Raw genomic sequence first — 18413 nt, 5'->3', positions numbered from 1 at the left:
CGGGATTGAAACGACACTGACACTTTGGTTATTTGATTAGCATGGAGCTTAGATACCAAAGCAAGGCTAACTTAAAGGTCGACCCTTCTCCCTTTCAAACGTGGCCCTATTTGAAGTCCACATGTGCTCCATATATATACCACTCTTTAGACAGTTGCTTTGTAAGAGCTCTGTCCATGCAAAGAGCGGGGTCATTGCCTCTGTCAGCCCTCAACATTCTATACATTGTAAGCCTCTTAGTCAATCTGACAGAAGTCCTCAATGTCTTCAATTCTTCCTATACTCTTAGGAGCAGAGTTAAATATGACAAAGCAATGATTTGTCCTCAAGTCCTACGTATCAAACTTTCACGAAAGCTTGCAAGAAATTTATAGAAAACTGACCCCACTTGAGTGTCACAAACTCTTGCCCAAGGCTAAGTAATTTTATTGTGCATTGTTACTCTTCGTATCAATGTAGTGCATTGTTACTCCAGTCATGTGATGCGACACATTCAGGAGCATTTGGATGCTCAGCTTAATGAGGTGAGGGGCAGACTGGGAGGAACGCTTGTTTCGCTTCATCTTTGAAACAAGCACTTAATTTGAAGGAGGGCAAACATCATCTCTCTGACACATTTTTCCAGGAGCCTCAGCCACTGTTATTAACTTAACATATACATAGCTTTTCAATATATTGTGAAGGTATGTCGATGTGGAGTTAAGAATAGTACATCTACACTCACCTTTATATAATTCACATGCTTAGATCCTACCCCATCATCGAGATGGGAGTGCCCAGTACCTTAAAAAAGCAATGCAATGATAGGCATAGACCATAAAGGCCCTGAGCCTTTCAGTTTAGTAACACATCATAGTCATTATTATTTTTTTTTTTTAAAGGACTCCCATCTCGACGACAGGGTTCAAACATGTGAATCTATGAAAAGATCCCAGTATTGGAGAACTACAGTTACTTATTTTCTTAACTTGACAGTGTAGTGGCTGTCGATATTTTATATATTCTATTGTTACAGGATAAAATCCTTCAATTGATATTGTGGCGGAACACTGTAGATGATATTGAAACTGGCCTGGAAGACCTAAGCATATAGCCTTCCTATATAGCCCCGACCTTCAGTTTGCTTGTTATATACATTATTTTGATATAGACCTCATTTGCTGGTTCAAAGGCAACATATGAAAATGTTAATATTGCTTATTTTCTGAAGAAAACAACTGCACAAATATCTTTGCTGATTTTGCCAACCCTTCCTTCCCTCCTAGTAAAATATTGGAAATCAATGTGAGAAGACAACTTCCCATTATGTGGATCTCATTCATCATATCCTGCATAACCTTAAATTCCGGGCTCAGGCACAGAGAAGAACTCTTAGTCGCCTGGCCATGCACAAGAAACCGGTCAACCTACAATGCTCAGCAGCATATGACACAGTGGACCACAACTTACTGCTGAGAAAGCTTTAGAAATTGGCTCGAGCAACTATACCAGACTGAGAATTAATCTGCTTCTTCTTTTCTAACTGCTGCCAATAAGATCCTATTAGGTCAACAGACTAGTAATCACACACAGAAACTTGACATCACATGGTTCATCCCTTTTCTGGTGCTCACGTCTGCATGCATTGTTTGGCACAATTCCTAGAGTAATACCCATTGAATCTCTAAGCGTGTCAGATAAATGCCAAATCTACTTTCACTCGTAAAAATGCGCTCGGGCAAACATCATCACACCTACGGCATTTGTTCCACTGGGTGAAAAGGAAATTCCTGTACACCAGTAGGGCCAGTCTGCATTCTTGGTGCTGGAGGAGAAGAGTCCAACACATTGCCCCTTGATGTGCCTCTAGGAATGCCTCAATTCCCTGTGCTAAGAGTGAGTGACCTGGGAGTCCTGCCCCATTCCAAACTCTTCTTTATTCCTCAAGGAAACATGGTGATCAAGTTCATCAAACTGCAGCTCTTCTTAGGCCAAGTAGATTATAACCCACCCTCCACTGTAGGGACTTTGACTTGAGTTCCTTGTTACACTGCGGGAGATACCGGCCGGAATCATTAATTTCAGCTCCACTATCTCCCTATGAAGTTAACTTGGAACTAGGAATAGGAGCCTACTTGAGGTAAGTGATGTTTGTGTTCTAGAGAATTCCAGCCTTTTACAGTTCAAATAATGTGAATTCAGGAATGGACCCAGTGCTCAGGAATACAGCCAAGTTAAGTTTTATTATTTCTGTTTCATTAGTCTTGAGTTCAGTAAACATTTCCACCACGCATAGAAGCAGTTCCCTCACACACCTTGTGTATTTCACCTCTGTTCAGTCCACTAGTCTCCATTTGGATATAAATCAGAAGGATTTACAAGTTTGTATTCTGGCTTTCAAACCTTGTGTGAATGCTGAAAAAATTTATCCTTGACTGCACCTTCGATACTTCTCCCTCTTGGAGCACCAGTTCAACATCCACATTTGAATCCTATTCGTTGATGTGTCATGGAACATTTCAATAAATACTCAACAACCTTATTCGGATATTTGTAGGTTTATAAAACTGAGCATTTTCATGTATTTTCTTGCAGAAACATTGCTGTTTTGAATTTGGAGACGGTTGTTTTTTTAAATCTCACTGTGTGTATTTTGTTTATGTATTTGAAAAGCATATAAATCCCGTTTAAAATTGTGATTTTTTTTTTTGTTTCAGCGTGATCCATCTGAAGCCGTGTCTGTTAAAGATGTCTTGGCCCGGGCTGCAGCAAAGGGTTTATTGGAAGGCGTTGAACTAACTAAACATTCGAAGAGAGATGAGAGGAAAAAGAAATACAAAACCTCAGGGCAAAAAGTTGCTTCATCCACAACTGTTTCCCAAGCGAAAATTACTGAGTTTATTAACAAAGAAAGCCTTATTGCAAATGCAAAGGTTTCGCCGTCAAAAACAATAAGTGAAATCCCTCGCAACGCAGCGAACCAAGTTAACAATTCCAGTCAGCTTAAAAAATCCCTGAAACATACTTCCAATTCAGGAACAACTGAACATGGAATTGCGAAGACTAAAAACAGCCTCTCAACTGTGTCCAAGATGTTTGAAAAGCAGACGAGCACAGGAAAACCGAAGTCCGAAGACAAATTGATTGTTTTAAAGCCTGTAGAAATACTCCTCCCTCCGGTAATGTTACCATACTTTAGTGCTCCAGGAAATAAAGCTCGAAATCCTCCTCACCCTTACTATTACCGTTGGAGTGGATTAAAAACCAGCTCACATGGTTCACTTGTGTCATCATTATCGATAATCGGCAGATCAAAGGAAACCTTTCCCTTTAGTGTCGTCCGACATCCCAGACCTTGGCTTTGAAGCCAAGCATTTTGTGCGACTATTGTTATGATTCAGTTCCATTAAAAACTAGCGATTTGACATGATGTTTTCAGTGCATCACAATGTACAAAAGTAGGCATGTTGAACTCTATATAAGGCGCCCTAATATCTAGCTTCATTCCAGTCCATTTAAAGGTGGAACTCAAAATGATTTAAAATCCACTTTGATCAAGTAAATCATCATATTAACTTAAACATTTTACGCCGCTCAATATTTCTCCGTTCACATTTCAAGAGTGAATAGTTGCCAGCAGTGACAGTTCTCCTCTTTCTGCTACTCTTCACTGAATTTATTAGAAGGAGCAAATCAGGATGGCAGTGCAAGTATCATAAACATTCAATACCTTATATATTAGGTCACCTTAAGCTGGACACTCGTGTTTTGTTTGGTAACGTACGTCCCCACCAATTGTTGATTCTTAAATTACAACATTATCTACGACCAAGGGCCTCAGTACCAGTTGCCCGTTAACTCTGCAGTGAAATACCTGGGGGCACTTAACAGTTCTGGACGGAATCAGTCAACTAATCAATGGGGATTACGAGTTATTTACCCTTCGGAATGTAGAATAACTTGTGGACATCGGAATACTGAGTACAGTCCCATGTGTTCACCCCTTCCAGGGTAACTGGTGCAGGGGCTTTTACTTGGCCACGGGGGCTGGGGGTAGCGGCTGCAGGAGGGCAGACGGCATTTAATTTCAGGGAGGCGGGGTTACTTTCCCCGTGCCTCTGTATGTAAGCATCCCTGAAGCTCCACAGCAGACTCTGGGTCGAGTCTGGAACTTGTAGACCTGTTAATTCTGGGCCTCCGAGACACCAGAAAACATGTTGCCCTGAGCAGTATCCGCTTGGGGAATACTGCTGTGGCTAACTCGTAAAGATGGCCAAAGCCATCACAGCGCAAGCTCTGATACTAGCTAATGTTATAATGTAGTTGATGGTTGCAATGGAACTACGATGTCATTATTCTGCAACGGTCCGTTCATTTTTTAGCATAAGACTCAGGCGCATTTTTATCACAATCAAGCTTTAAAACAATGTTAGAAGAGAGAACAAACAGATAACTTTTCTCTTGTTTATTCTCAGATGGGGACCTCCTCACAATCTAGATATTGCATTTGCGTTTGTAAAATATGGTTCCAGAATATATTAGCGTTATATTAGATTCTGACCTTTGCAAAGAATTTAACTAACATGCCGTTGATTAAAACAACTAATCAAATTGTATTGTTGGTCGAATACTGTTTGTTGGTTTTATATTCTCAAATATCGTTCATTGGGCACAACAAACCAATGCAGATAAAATGAAACGTTCTTGGTTTTCTTTTGAGAACAAATGTGCATTTGATATGTACTGTTATTTAGCATGTAGTAATAGAGAATAGCGAAAATTATAAGGACGTAGGGGGCAGTTTTACGAAGAGAAGGCGGTAAGCAATTTAAAAAACTTTTTTTTTAAAATAAACTGCCTTTGTTGATTTTTAAGCATTTACACTTATTTCGATCAGGCTATCAAATGCTACAGGTGTGTCACACAGTGTCTTACACATGCATTTTCTTTTCTAAGGTGTGTGCATATATATATATATATATATATATATATATATATATATATATATATATATATATATATATATATATATATATATAAATATAGATTCCCAGCATGTGCATATTTTCTGGTATTGTTGCTCAAGCATATTCGTGTGCTTTAACTGTGAAGAAAACCAAACTTTCAACTGTATGTATGGGTTGGAAATTATAATAAATTCATGTGTTCACGGGTTATTTAATAGGACCTGCATGCCACGTAACTGATATTATAAAGTGGAGGGTTAAACATGAGGTAGTCATGGTTTCTAACTTTAATTTTCCTACTAACTTACAAATTCTTAATATTTGTTCAGGACGAAGGGTTTTGTTTATTTGAACTGTATTTGGATCTGTTATGGAGTTTTGCTGATCTCAGTGAACAAGAATGTGTGTTTCTCTCATCATGTAGCAATGCTTCTTTAGAAGTGGTTAGCATTTCGTCTCATTGATGGGCAATGTGCCTCCTACCGAGGCCTATTTTTTTCTTCTCCACGTAATCTAGGGTACAACAGGGTTATTTGTGGTTGTATTGTATTAATCCTCCTGGGGGTTAACTATGTTGAATTTAATGCACCTACATATAACGTTTATGGAGACATTTGGGTATATTCTAGTGTTCTTTCTCATTCCGTTCGGTCAGTTCCTTCCCCAAGTCTCACTACCACTTATGCCTCACACTTCTCTGTATCTGTTTAAGTAATGGAGCGTATGGTCATGTGATCTGACCTCTGCTTTCCCAAAGAATGAGTATTGTGCGTAGCAACTCATGAGTTCCGGGTTCCGCCTTCCATATTCTACTGTGCACGTATGGCTCTTGTGAGGGGGCTATATGTTAGTAATTGGCTAACTTGGATTCCTACTTCTGTTATCAACTGCTCTATTGTTATCCGATAGAGACTTCTAGCTGCAGATTCCTTACCTTTGAATTCCCTGGCATCAGCTTCGAAACCGGAATCTTTTGCTGAGCAATACCCTGCGCGCACCGTCGGGTGGCGTCGTTCGGATCCGCGTACATCGTTTAGCTCCATGTGGCTCCGTCAGAGTCGTTGGAGCCATCTTTGATGTCACAGTCGCCTTAAAAGGCACCACCCTGGCGCACATACGTCAGTTCTTTTCTTTCCACGCTGGTTAAGTACAGGTCCAGGATCGAGCTACCCTCTGCCTTTTTTGGCAGGCCTTTTTTGACGTTTTGTCTGAGTTTTTTCATGTCTATACGAGGATGTCATCGAGGAACACTGGGTTTAAGCCATGTGACGCCTGCCATCTTGCCATGTTAGTGAAGGACCCCTCACCAGGTATGTCTCTGGTGCCTTGACAGAGACCACGACGAAGTTGTGCTCCGACTGCTGGGCCATGGCCCTGAAACCTTTGAGAGAGCAGTCTCTGAAGCTTATGGTGGCTCAGCAGTCAACTTTGGTTGGTGTGACTCCTAGGCGGTCACAGTCCCGCTCGAGGAGGAGGTCGCGGGACTGATCCAGGAGCCTCAAGTCCTCTTCTTCGCACTCGAGGTCCTTGGGGAAGAGGCACAAGAAGAAGTCCAATCGGACTTCGCCACACCCATCGGCTGACATGGCATCACAGAAACGTCGATGTTCTGAGCACGGTTCCGCAGAGCAAATGCCAGGGCCGACTTCGCGTCTCCCCCATTATCCGGGAACCGGAGTGACCCCTGCTCAAATTAAAGACTTCTACAAAGCCATGCGCCTCGTTTTTGAGTGGGCTGGCCCCGCGGGTGGGTCTTTGACTGTGGGGTCAGCAGGGGCACATCAGGTTCGACACCAGCTTCTGCCTCAGCATCATTGGGGACCCCAGGATCTGATATTGGATCCGGACTGGTGCCGGTTACACACAGTCGGCCTCCTCCGGCACCTGTTCCGACGTCAACGCTACCCCCCACTGGTGGTGGAAGCCCCATCCTCATTCTGGATGATCTGGAGCCGGAGCAGCGTAACATGGTGCCAATTCTGACTTCAACGGCGCTGACACAGCCCAGATCAGTGCTTAAGGCTTATTTTGAACTGCCAGACACAGGCGAGGAATGGAAGGGGTCTGAGGACCCTTTAGAATATGTATTAGAGGAGCAGGGCTGGTATGAGGATCTAGGGGAAGCCATTGGACTGGATACTTCTCCAGATGCTGGTATGCTCTCACCTCTTTCTGTGGCTATGGAGGAGGGAGCACCCTTTGCCATGGTGGTGCGTAGAGCAGCTGAGGTCTTGGACCTAGACTTGCTTACAGTGCCGGTCAGAACTAACATCCTGACAGAGGTGCTTCAGCCGGGGGTTGCTACATTGGAGCCAATGTTACCCTTCAATGAGGCCCTTACTGATGTCCTGCTGGGGACATGGTCTAGACCCAGCACAGGGGCTCCAGTCGGTTGCCGCCATCGACCAGCTCCTACTGACCCTAGTTTCCTCACCCAGCACCCCACCTCAGAGAGCTTGATGGTCCAAGCCTCCACTCCCACAGTGCCTTTCTTCTGCTCCCCCGGATAGGGAATCCAAGAAGCTGGACCAACTCGGGAAGAAGATGTTTTCTTCCTCCAGCCTGTCATTGAGCTCCGTAAACACCTCATGCCTATTGGGCCGTTTTTCCCATAAGTTGTGGGATACAGTGGCACATGTGCTGTCCCAGGTCCCGGAGGGCGTACGGGACACTCTCACTCAGGCTGTCAAGGATGGGAGGGATGAGGTCAAGTTTACAATTCGGTGTGGTTTGGACACAACTAACTTGCTTCAACAGTAGCCCTTCGTCGCCACGCCTGGCTTCGTACCACTGACTTTTCAGGGTATGTAAAGGCCAACCTGATGGAAATGCCCTTCGATGGCTCACGCCTTTTTGGAGAAAAGGCAGACTCGGCTCTTGAGCGGTTCAAGGATTCTCGAGCTATGGCCAGATCCTTGGGTCTCTCAGCGCCTGCTTGCCAGCAATCTGCCTTTCGCCCCTTTTGAGGCTTTGGAAGGGATGGGGGTACCATGCCACCCGCAGGTCAGCCACCATTTTCCATCTTCACAGCATCAAATGGAGGACGAGGTCGTGGTACCTTCAGACCCAGAGGGTCTAGCCAGAGGTCAGCCATCACCCAGTCCCCCTCTTCCGCAACACCCAAGCCCTCCTAGTATGGTTCTGCAAGACCATGTTGGTCCAGTTGGAGGGAGGATTCGATTTCATCCATTATGGTGGTCCATAACACTGGACAAATGGGTCTTGCAGATCATACAGAAGGGCTATTCCCTCCCCTTCCAGTCTTTCCCTCTCTCTATCCCTCCATTGAAAGAACACCTGATGGAGGATCATTTAATCTTGCTCCGCAAGGAAATTACGTCTCTCTTGGGCAAAGGATCCCAATGTCAGAAGTAGGCAGTGGTTGTTATTCCCGCTACTTTCTCATTTAAAAAAAGAACAAGGGTCTTCACACTATCTTAGATTTGAGGGATGTCAATCTCTTCCTCAAAAAAGGAGAAATTCATGATGCGCACTCTTGCTCAGGTCTTGTCTGCCCTAGACCAAGGCGACTGGATGGTAGCGTTGGACTTGCAGAATGCGTATTTTCACATCCCGATCCTGCCTGTCCCCAGGCGTTGCTTGTGGTTCAAGGTGGGCCACAAGCACTTTCAGTTTACCAAGCGTCCCTTTGGTCTCACCAGTGCCCCTCAGTGTTCACCAAGTTGATGGCGCTGGTAGCAGTTCAGGGATTTCAATCTTCCCATACCTCAACAACTGTCTGTTGAAGGCTCATACACCCCAGGCTCTAGTCACCCACCTGCAGACTACGGCAGACCTCCGGCATTTGATGGGGAACACTATAAACGTGCCGAAGTCACACCTGACTCCCTCTCAGAAGCTCCCTTTCATTGGGGCTGTTCTGGACACAGTGCAACAACAATCAACGCCCTACTCAAGAAACCTAAGGTGAACCCAAAGGACCTCAAGAACTTTCGGCACATCTCCCTGTCCCCCCCCCCCCCCCCGGAAAAAGTCATAGAAAAAATTGTCAACAACCACTGACCCGTTTCCTCGAGGAGAACAACAATCTGGACCCATCACAATCTCAGTTCCGCAGCAACCGCAGCAACCACAGCACCGAAAATGCCCTCATTGCCACCACTGACGATATCAGGACCATACTGGACAACGGCAAAGCCATGGTCCTCATCCTCCTGGACCTCTCAGACGCATTTAACACCGTCTGCCACCACACCCTACGTACACGCTTCAACGATGCAGGAATCCATGACAGAGACTTGAACTGGATCACTGCCTCCCTACATTACTCTCTGAAGCCACCAAAATCATCTGCGGCGTATCCCAGGGTTCATACCTCAGCCCGACCCTTTTTAATGTCTACATGGCTCCGCTCGCTATCTTTGCCCCATCTCACAACCTCAACATCATCTCAAAAGCCGATGACACCCAACTGATCCTCTCCCTCACCAAGGACCCCACCACTGCCAAGACCAACCTCCACGAAGGAATGAAGGCTATCGCCAAATGGATGAAGAACAGCTGCCTGAAACTGAATTCTGACAAGACTGAGGTCCTCAACTTCAGCTCCACTCCCTCCGCTTGGGACGACTCCTGGTGGCCTGCCACACTGGGAACTGCACTGACACCCAACGACCACGCACGCAACCTGGGATTCATATTGGACTCTTCACTATCAGTGACCCAGCAGGTCAACGCCATCACCTCCTGCTTCAACACCCTCCGCATGCTTCGGAAGATCTACACATGGATCCCCATGGAAACCAGAACGGTCACCCAAGCCCTCATGAGCAGCAAGCTGGACTACGGCAATGCCCTCTACTTAGGAACCACGGCCAAACTCCAGAAAAGACTGCAACGCATCCAGAATACCTCCGCACACCTCATCCTGAACATCCCCTGCCACCTCACAGCCCACCTGAGAGACCTACACAGGCTCCCCGTCAACAAGCGAATCACGTTCAAACTCCTCACCCACGCTCACAAGGCACTGCACAACACCGGACCAGAATACCTCAACAGACGGCTCTCCTTCTACACCCTGACCTGACAGCTTCGCTCCGCCGACCTTGCCCTCACCACCGTCCTACGCTTCCGCAGAACAACCGCTGGCGGCAGATCGTTCTCACACCTCGCCACCAAAACGTGGAACACTCTTGCCACCCACCTGCGTCAGACTAAGGACCTATTTACCTTCAGGAGACGTTTCAAGACAATGGCCGTACGGACAGTAGCAGCCACCCCCCTCAGCTCCTTGAGACCCTCACAGGTGAGTAGTGCGCTTTACAAATTCCCTGACTGATTGATTGATTGAGTGCAGTTTCATGTTTATCCTGTGCAACGAGTTCAGGATATTCAGATTAAGATACTGATGTTTCGGCCTCTATCCTGGATTTCGGTGAGACGGGCTCTGAGGCTGTTGGGACTCATGGCTTCCTGCATCCTATTAGTCAAACATGCCAGATGGCATATAAGGGCTCTGTAGTGAGACCTGAAGTTCCAGTGGGTACAAAATCAGGGAAATCTTACTAACACGGTTCAGATCTTGGAGGGACCTGCAAAAGACCTGCAGTGGTGGGTAATGAACTGCGAATGGGTCAGAGGCAGACTCCTCTCCCTCCCCCAGCCAGATCTCACAGTATTGACAGATGCGTCACTTCTGTGATGGTATGGCCATCTGGGATAGGTGCAGATCAGAGGCCTTTGGTCTCCGGTTGAATCTGGACTGCATATCAACTTGTTGGAGCTCCGGGCGATCCGACTGGCATTGAAAGCATTTCTTCCTGTTGTAAAAGGGAAGATAGTGGAGGTGTTCACGGAAGAGACTACCGCAATGTGGTACTGCACCAAGCAGGACGGTGTGGGCCGCAGACCCTTTGTCAAGGGGCTCTGCATCTCTAGACATGGCTGGAACAACAGGGCATAACCCTGGTGGTTCAACATCTGGCATGTTCTCTGAACGCCAGGGCAGATGAACTCATTGGTCGATGTCTAGCGGATCACGAATGGTATCTTCATCCGGTGGTGGCGCAAGGACTCTTTCAGCAGTGGGGAGAGCCTTGGTTAGATCTGTTTGCCTCTGCAGAGAACGTGCAATGTCAGCAGTATTGGGCATTGGCGTTTCCAAGGCGGCAATCGCTCGGCAACACTTTTCATCACGAGTAGAGTTCACGCCCCCTATACGCTTCTCCACCCATACCACTTCTGCCCAGTGTTTTCAAGAAGATCAAGAACTGGGTCCTAGTCATCCTAGTGGTTCTGGATTGGGCACGGAGAATCTGGTATCCTGTGCTTCTCAAAATGAGCATCAGTCCTCCAATCAGACTCCACGTTTGGGAGGATCTTCTTTTGCAGCAGCAGGGGAGGGTTCTCCACCCGAACCTGTCAACTCTGCGCCTTCATGAGTGGAGCTTGAGCGGCTGCAGCTGATGGCTTTTGACCTTCTTCCTGAAGTCTGTAAAGTTATTTTGGCAGCCAAGCTTCCCTCCACTAAAAGGGTATACGCCTGCTGTTGGAAACGCTTTGTATATTGTTGTACAGAAAGGTCTATTAATCCCCTTTCTGCTTCTCTTTCTGATATCCTTCTCTTCATATTTTCCCTTGCCCGGCAGGGTTCTGCTTTGGGGACTCTCAATGGCTATCTTTCTGTCTTATCAGCATTTCTTCAGCTGCCTGGTCAGCCTCCTGTTTAAATCCCCCATTATACATAGATTCCTCAAAGGACTTTTACATATGTTTTCCCCTACGCCCTGTGTTATGCCTCACTGGGACTTAAATCTGGTCCTCACATTTCTTGTGTTTGCTCCCTTCGAGCCTTTGCACAATGGTCCCCTCCAGCTGCTCACCATCAAGACAGCCTTCTCAGTGGCAATAACATCTGCCAGGAGGGTGAGTGTGATGCAAGCTCTGTCATCAAAGCCCCCATATCTATCCAGCCAAGGTGGTACTCAGAACTCGTGCCTCTTTCCTCCCCAAGGTGGTGACCCCATTTCATGTGGGTCAGAACATCACCCTGCCCACCTTCTTTGCTCCACTGCACCCCTCTAAGGAAGAGGAGCGACTCCACCGAAAAAAGTGGTGTTGTTCTGCCTTGACCACACCAAAGAGTTCCGGGTGGAGTACGCTGGAGTAAATAAGGGCAGGGCAGTGCCGAAGCAAACCATTTCGTGCTGGGTCGTTCTCTACATCAAGATCTGCTACGCATTGGCCAAGAAGCAACCTCCTGAGGGCTCATTCTGCCAGTGGCAAAGCTGCTACCACTGCACTAGCTCAGGGTGTTCCAGTCCTGGAGATTTGTCAGGCGGCAACATGGGCATCTTTGCACACGTTTGCAAAACATTACTGCCTGGACAAGTGCGGGATGGGCACTTTGCCTGCTCAGTTTAACAGGACATTTTGGTGTAAGTAGAGGTATCCTCAGCCCACCGCCAGGAGGTTATGGCTTGGGTGTTTATTCAAAGGTAAAGAATATACATCTAGAAGTCTCTATCAGATACACAAGTTACTTACCTTTGGTAACGCATTATCTGGTAGAGACTCTATCTAGCTGCAGATTCCTTACACCCATCCATCCCTCCCCGCTCTGTGGATATGTCTAGTAGGGTTAGGTTTATCCCTTTCAGGGCCCTAGTTTTGCACAGACAAAATGTTGGTTCTATCCATGACTCTGCGCGTATGGCGTGGAAGTTTTGTGGGTAAAAGAACTGACATGCGCATGCCGGGGTGGTGCCTTTATAGGCGACCATGACTTCAAAGATGGCCCCAAGGACGCTGACTAAGCCACGTGGAGGCGAACAACGCCACTCAACGGCACTCGCAGGGTATTGCTCAGAAAAAGATTCTGGATTCGAAGCTGACGCCAGGAAATTCAAAGGTAAGGAATCTTCAGCCAGATAGTCTCTACCAGATGATGCGTTACTGAAGGTAAGTAACTTGTTCTTCAGTACCCCAGTGACGTAACAGTTACCTAGAATTTCCACTGCAACTTAGGTCAGGCCTATAATTGCTTGGACGTAATATGACCTTAAAGTTCATGGCGATATATCAGTGGTAGAACTGGTAAATCTGTAGGCAGTTTTTTTGCTTCTCTTCGAGCATTTTAGTGTCTGGAGTTGTCATCCTCTTTAAGAGTATGTTAGAAAGTCTGTCTCCAGACATATCCTCTTCTATCTGTCCTAGTTCTTGGAGATACTTTGAGCAGACTGAGCCACCAGCGTCAGTTGTGCTGATATGTAGTAATAGTCGAAATCTGAAGCACCCATGCCACCCTTCGTTATTGAGAGTTTGAGTTTAGCAAGTGCAACCCGGTGTCTACCTGATCCCTAGATCAGCTGGGTCAGTTCAGAGTCAATTTCTCTGAAAAATGGTCTAGTCACCCATATTGGTAAATTGGCAAAATAGAATAGGAGGCCAGAAAGCAAACCATTTTATGAGTATTCAAAAACTCCACATATCCTGTGAGTTGTAATGCCCTTCTCAGGTCCCCACTTGGAAGATCCCCAGGTATTTAAACATCTCAGCTTCTAGGTTATTTCCTCTTTTAAGCTCGGAATAAAATTCTAAGGCAGCATTAACTTCATTTTGTGTGTGCACTATTGTGCCATGTTCGTACCTGATCTGGGTGGCTGGTGTGCTCCTCTGTCCAGATTTTATAAGCCATCCCCATAGGCTACCGCACTGTCTGCTTAATCAAGCAGGATACGAGTGTTGGACGGACAGGCACATGTTGAATCTCTTTACAGAGATGGACATCCTGATATATCTGAATGACACCGTCGCATAGCTGCCTCCCATTCTGAAGCTGCTAGAATCATTTAGTAAGTTATCCAGCTAACACATAACTGTGACAAAATGGTGTTTCTTCCCGCTTTTGGACCACAACGCTGTTCTCATGGAGGGGGCGGGATCCTTCAGTGTGGGAATCAAAGTGTATAGATACCTGGCACCCATCTGTGAGGGTAATCTGAACAGAGTTATTACCTCACTCTGTGCATCCTCAACGTTCTGGCACTCACTAGCACTATTGCCCTTGGGACATGTGGCGTTGACAAAGATGGTGGCCCTACTGCAACTCTTATATGCGTTTGCTAATATGTCCCTACTACTGCCCAGTGCAGTGTTCTGGGATTTGGGCAGCTGGTTGATGTATAAATTGGGCCTACTGCTGGCTGCAGGAGGTCTGCGGTACTCGTATTACAAACTGTATTAACTAGCATGCCAATTGCAGTGGCTGATAACATGGCTGGCTCAGGAGGCAACACCGGAGGCTGGTTATCTCTGGCCCTGCAGGATAAGGGACAACGTACTCAAGGACGTACTGGGAAGGCCCTTTGTGACAGGCAGGTCCCACTCCTGCTTTGTGTGGTCCAGTACGGCTGTATGCACTATCAGCAATGCAAAGGGACTGCATACTCACCACACCAGCCTCTGTGGTACTTGCATGCCTTCATTAGAGTGGACGGAGTCCCTCTGTGATCACCCTGGGACACCTTGTCCCAGATTTGGTGACCCTCTCATTTACCTACACCATCCCAGTGTGACAGTTCTTGACAAGGAGGCTAGAAGTAAGGTGTGAGGATACCCAAATAAAGAACCTGAGGCCACTCCTGCATTGCAGTTACTGCCAACATATGGCCGAAGACACATCATATTACCAATCATTAAGCATCATCAACAATAATGGGCCAAGCAGTGGGCCAGGCACTGCTCGCCCTATTAAATAGATGGAGTCAAGACCGACAGATTGTCCTGACCGATGCAGATTGGAATATGGTCCTGACTATAGGTCTTGAGGAATGAGCAACTAAAACAATTGGAATTTAATTCTGCACATCAATCATACCTCACCTCCACACTACCGGACAGGATGTTTGGCATGGTACCACATTAGTACTCTAGGTGTGGTGCAGAGCATGCTGATTTTTATCATGAATCATATGACGTGGCAATTTAGAGCACTGCGCCCCTTCTGGATTGACATCTGCACATATCTCATATGAGTAACAGGGAGACATGCCCAAGAAGTGTCCGTTGGGCTTGATGCATTGCCCCAAGAGAGACAAAGCAGGAGAATATTCATTGACCTGCCATTGACGCTAGTGCACCATGCAAGGCCATCCTCAGCACCACCATTGGCGGGGTAGAGAAGCAACGTCCGCTGGTGGGCAAGGCTCAAGGACGATGTGTTACAGCGGCTCAGCTGGCAGGCTGGACTTGACACTCAGGTCACAGAATGGGATGCGATATTGGTAGCGCTAGAAACTGACTTTGACCTGAGGCCTCTCTGAAGTGGGGCAAGCCAAGCCAAGACAAGCTGTCTGGCTGCCTTGGCAAAGCCCCCCGTACTTGTATAATATTCACTGTGGCTCTTGTGTATTCCAATGTGCTTTTTGGACAGCACGAACATCTGCACACAGTATTGTCTCTGTTAAATAACCTGTGATACTGTTTTCAAGTATCTGTAAAAGTCTAATAAAGACCAATTTAAAAAAAAGGTTTACCTCTGAAATTCGACTCAGTCAACCATAACATTCTCACATAATCTTAAATGCAGAATGGGCTTAAAGAATACGTTGCTAAGCTTGTTCAAATCATATATCATTGGTGACGCCAACCTTGTTATACTAGGAACATACACATAGAGGCTGGAGAAGACTACCTTTGGGGTCTCTCAGGAATCCGTATTATCCCCAGTTCTCTTCAGTGTCTGTGTGGACCCCCTTGGGCAGCTATTGGAAAATTCTTGCCCTGAACTGCACTAATGCACAGACAACATACAACTCTATGCAAAAATGTCCTCATTAAATAACATTACAGCTCTGAAAAGAGACCTGGCAAGGATATTCAAATGGGCATCTGAAAATTCCTTGAAAACGGAATTCCTAATACTATCGAGGGGCAGCCCCTCTGCTATAGCGGCGGAGCGTCACCCCACTGCTAAAAGCAGAAAAATACAGTGATAAAAAAGTGTTTTATCACTTTATTTTTTCGCCTTCGTAGGTTGGGGCCAGCATTCTCCATGTCAGCAGGTGGAGGAGGAGTGGTGGTGAGCTTCTAAGTGCGTATGTCGGACGGACGGCCAAGCTGACATGTGCACTTAGAACTCTCCACTCATCTGTGTTGCACAGCCGAGTGGAGACCAAGCGTAGTGTCTCCCTCCCTCCCTGAGTGGCATTTTTGCCCGTTCAGGCCAATCCTGGTGGTTCTCTCATGCTAATAACACCATGAGAGAAGCGTCGCATTTGGGTGGAGAGGGAGCAAGAAGATGAGAGGAACTAAGGTAGCTGGAGTGGTGTAACACGGAGGCAGCAGGTAAGTTTTTTTATTTTTATTCCCCCTTCCCCCCTGCACTGCCTGCTCCACTGGCTGCCCCCGTACTCCCTGGTTTGCGCGCTGCTCCCCCCCCCACACCCCTTCCTGGCAGCAACCGCTACTGACACTATCCTACATATCTAACAAAGGGCTCGATCTAGCCTTAGTCTCAATGATTACCATGTAAAAATTGTCATCCTCATCAACTTGTTTGAACCCACATTAACAAGCTGTCCTACGCTACACATTTGTGCCTCTGCCTATTAGAAATAATAAAACATTTGCTCTCCAGCGATCAATTAAAGACTACTGCACAAATGCTTATCATCCAGAGATTAAACTCCGCTAACACCATCCTGGCAGACGCCCACCCTGAACACTCTGTCACTCCCAGAAGCAGTCCTACAAGCTACCTGACTGACCTCTAACAATAGAGCCTTTTACCACATCTCACTAATCCACATCTCCCCACTCTTAAGGGATCTACATTGGCTGCCTCTTAAAACCTGAGTCAAATTCAAATTGCTATGTCACATTCGAGGCCCTCCACACAAGCCTAACAGCTACTTAATTGATCTGACAATCTTTGCTAGCTATAGAAAATCCCACAAAGGGCACTAGGGAGCTGGCGAGCAAAATGGCCACACTACGGTGAGGCTCTCGCGGCCTGGACATGCTAGCCGTCAAAATCCTCCCCAGGGGAAGCAAAATGCCACCCAAATCATATCTCAGTATTGGTAAATAACAGAGGAGGTACGCAGCCAGATGAAAGATCACAACGGTGAACACCGACTTGCTGTTGCAGAGGCTTGATCAGGGGCAGAAGGGCCCACTCAAAACAGAGGGGGAGGACAGGGCACACCTGGCCGACTCGGGCCGGGAGGCAAGTCGACCCTACCAGAGGTGGGCAGAGAGCCCGCCAGCGAGGCCACCAGAGCCGCGAGGAGCTGCTGGCGGCGAAAACTCAGGACAACCGGGCTGTGGAGGACACGGAGAGGTCAGGCCTGGAGGAGACCTGCGTTGCCACTTCCCGGTGTGGGAGAAGGAGGCGCCAAGCCTGGAGCGGTGGGGAAAGATGCCCCCGTCCAGGAACGAGCCGACGATCCAGCATTGTGCAGGGGTGCAGCCTGAAGAAGCAAAGCAGTGAGCTGCTGCGCAGTCTGCATAGAGAGGTGGGGGCCATTCCCAACTTCCTGCGTGCAGAGCTCCGTGAGTGTGAGGCTAGGCTGGCCTAGTGGGCTGTGGCGCTTTTGGTCAAGCGGCACGACTGGGACTGAAGCTTGTGGGGGTGGGGGCGCTGCCCCAGCGCATATCCAGGATGTAGTTCTGGTGGACTCTGCCCCCTCCCCCCTGAAGAAGGCCAGAGTAAAGGCCTAAGGGCTACCTGCTTGGGCCAAAGAAATTGGCAAAGGAGACCTAGCTCTAGCGAGGTGAAGCTCCGGAGCGGGGAGGAAAGCTGAACGATCCGACGGCCCAATTGCGAAGACCAGGATTTGTCCTGGATTACCGCGGAGTCACAGACAGAGGCCCTGACATAGATGTCAGTTTGGATGGGGAAATCAGACGCCAGGCAAGCAAAACTGCAGTTCAGAGCTATAAAATCAACCAGGTTGCAGACGGACAAAAAGGACAATGATACACATACTCAAACAACACCGGGGGAAACCTTAGTAGTGGGAGAAATTAAAACTCTGCTGCTCACAATGCAATCCAACCTCTCCTCAATAGACAGTAAGATGGATACTATGACTGCTGTTTGGATTTGCTCACCAACAAACTGGAAAGTCATGCTGGACGCTTATCAGAGGTTGAACAGTGTATCTCAAATGTCAAAGACAAAGTGCAAACAAAAAGTGAACAATTATTGTAAATGAACAAAGTTCAAAAAATCATTGCGACCAAAAATGAACACCTGGAAGCAAGGTTCAGGAGGAACAACTTGCAAATAGTGGGCATCCCTGAGTCCACAGATACTGAGTGCATGAAGCAGAACGTAGAACGCTTACCACACTGTTTGGAGAGGAGGCATTTTCCAAGATATTAGTCGTGGAAAGAGCACACAGAGCCCTGATGACGAGACCGCCACCAGTGGCACCACCCCGTCCAATAATCTCACACCTACTGAATTACAGGGACACTGCACTAAGAATGTCTCGT

The 18413-nt window shown here is 47.0% G+C and overlaps 1 protein-coding gene across 3 annotated transcripts in view; it reads left to right on the top strand.

Moving 5' to 3' along the window:
• NSUN7 (NOP2/Sun RNA methyltransferase family member 7) overlaps window positions 1-4938 on the top strand; it is a 1148229-nt gene extending 1143291 nt beyond the window's left edge. For all 3 annotated transcript variants that reach the window (XM_069201939.1, XM_069201936.1, XM_069201945.1), the window contains one exon: window positions 2697-4938. In XM_069201939.1, coding sequence (XP_069058040.1) covers window positions 2697-3344 — 648 coding nt within the window. In that variant the 3' untranslated portion in view covers window positions 3345-4938. The remainder of the gene's footprint in view (window positions 1-2696) is intronic.
• Window positions 4939-18413: the final 13475 nt, after the last annotated feature.

Source organism: Pleurodeles waltl, chromosome 1_2, assembly GCF_031143425.1.
Source record: "Pleurodeles waltl isolate 20211129_DDA chromosome 1_2, aPleWal1.hap1.20221129, whole genome shotgun sequence".
In the NCBI taxonomy this organism is placed as follows: domain Eukaryota; kingdom Metazoa; phylum Chordata; class Amphibia; order Caudata; family Salamandridae; genus Pleurodeles; species Pleurodeles waltl.
Note: the sequence above shows the minus strand (reverse complement) of the source record. Positions and strands in the feature narration are given on the sequence as shown.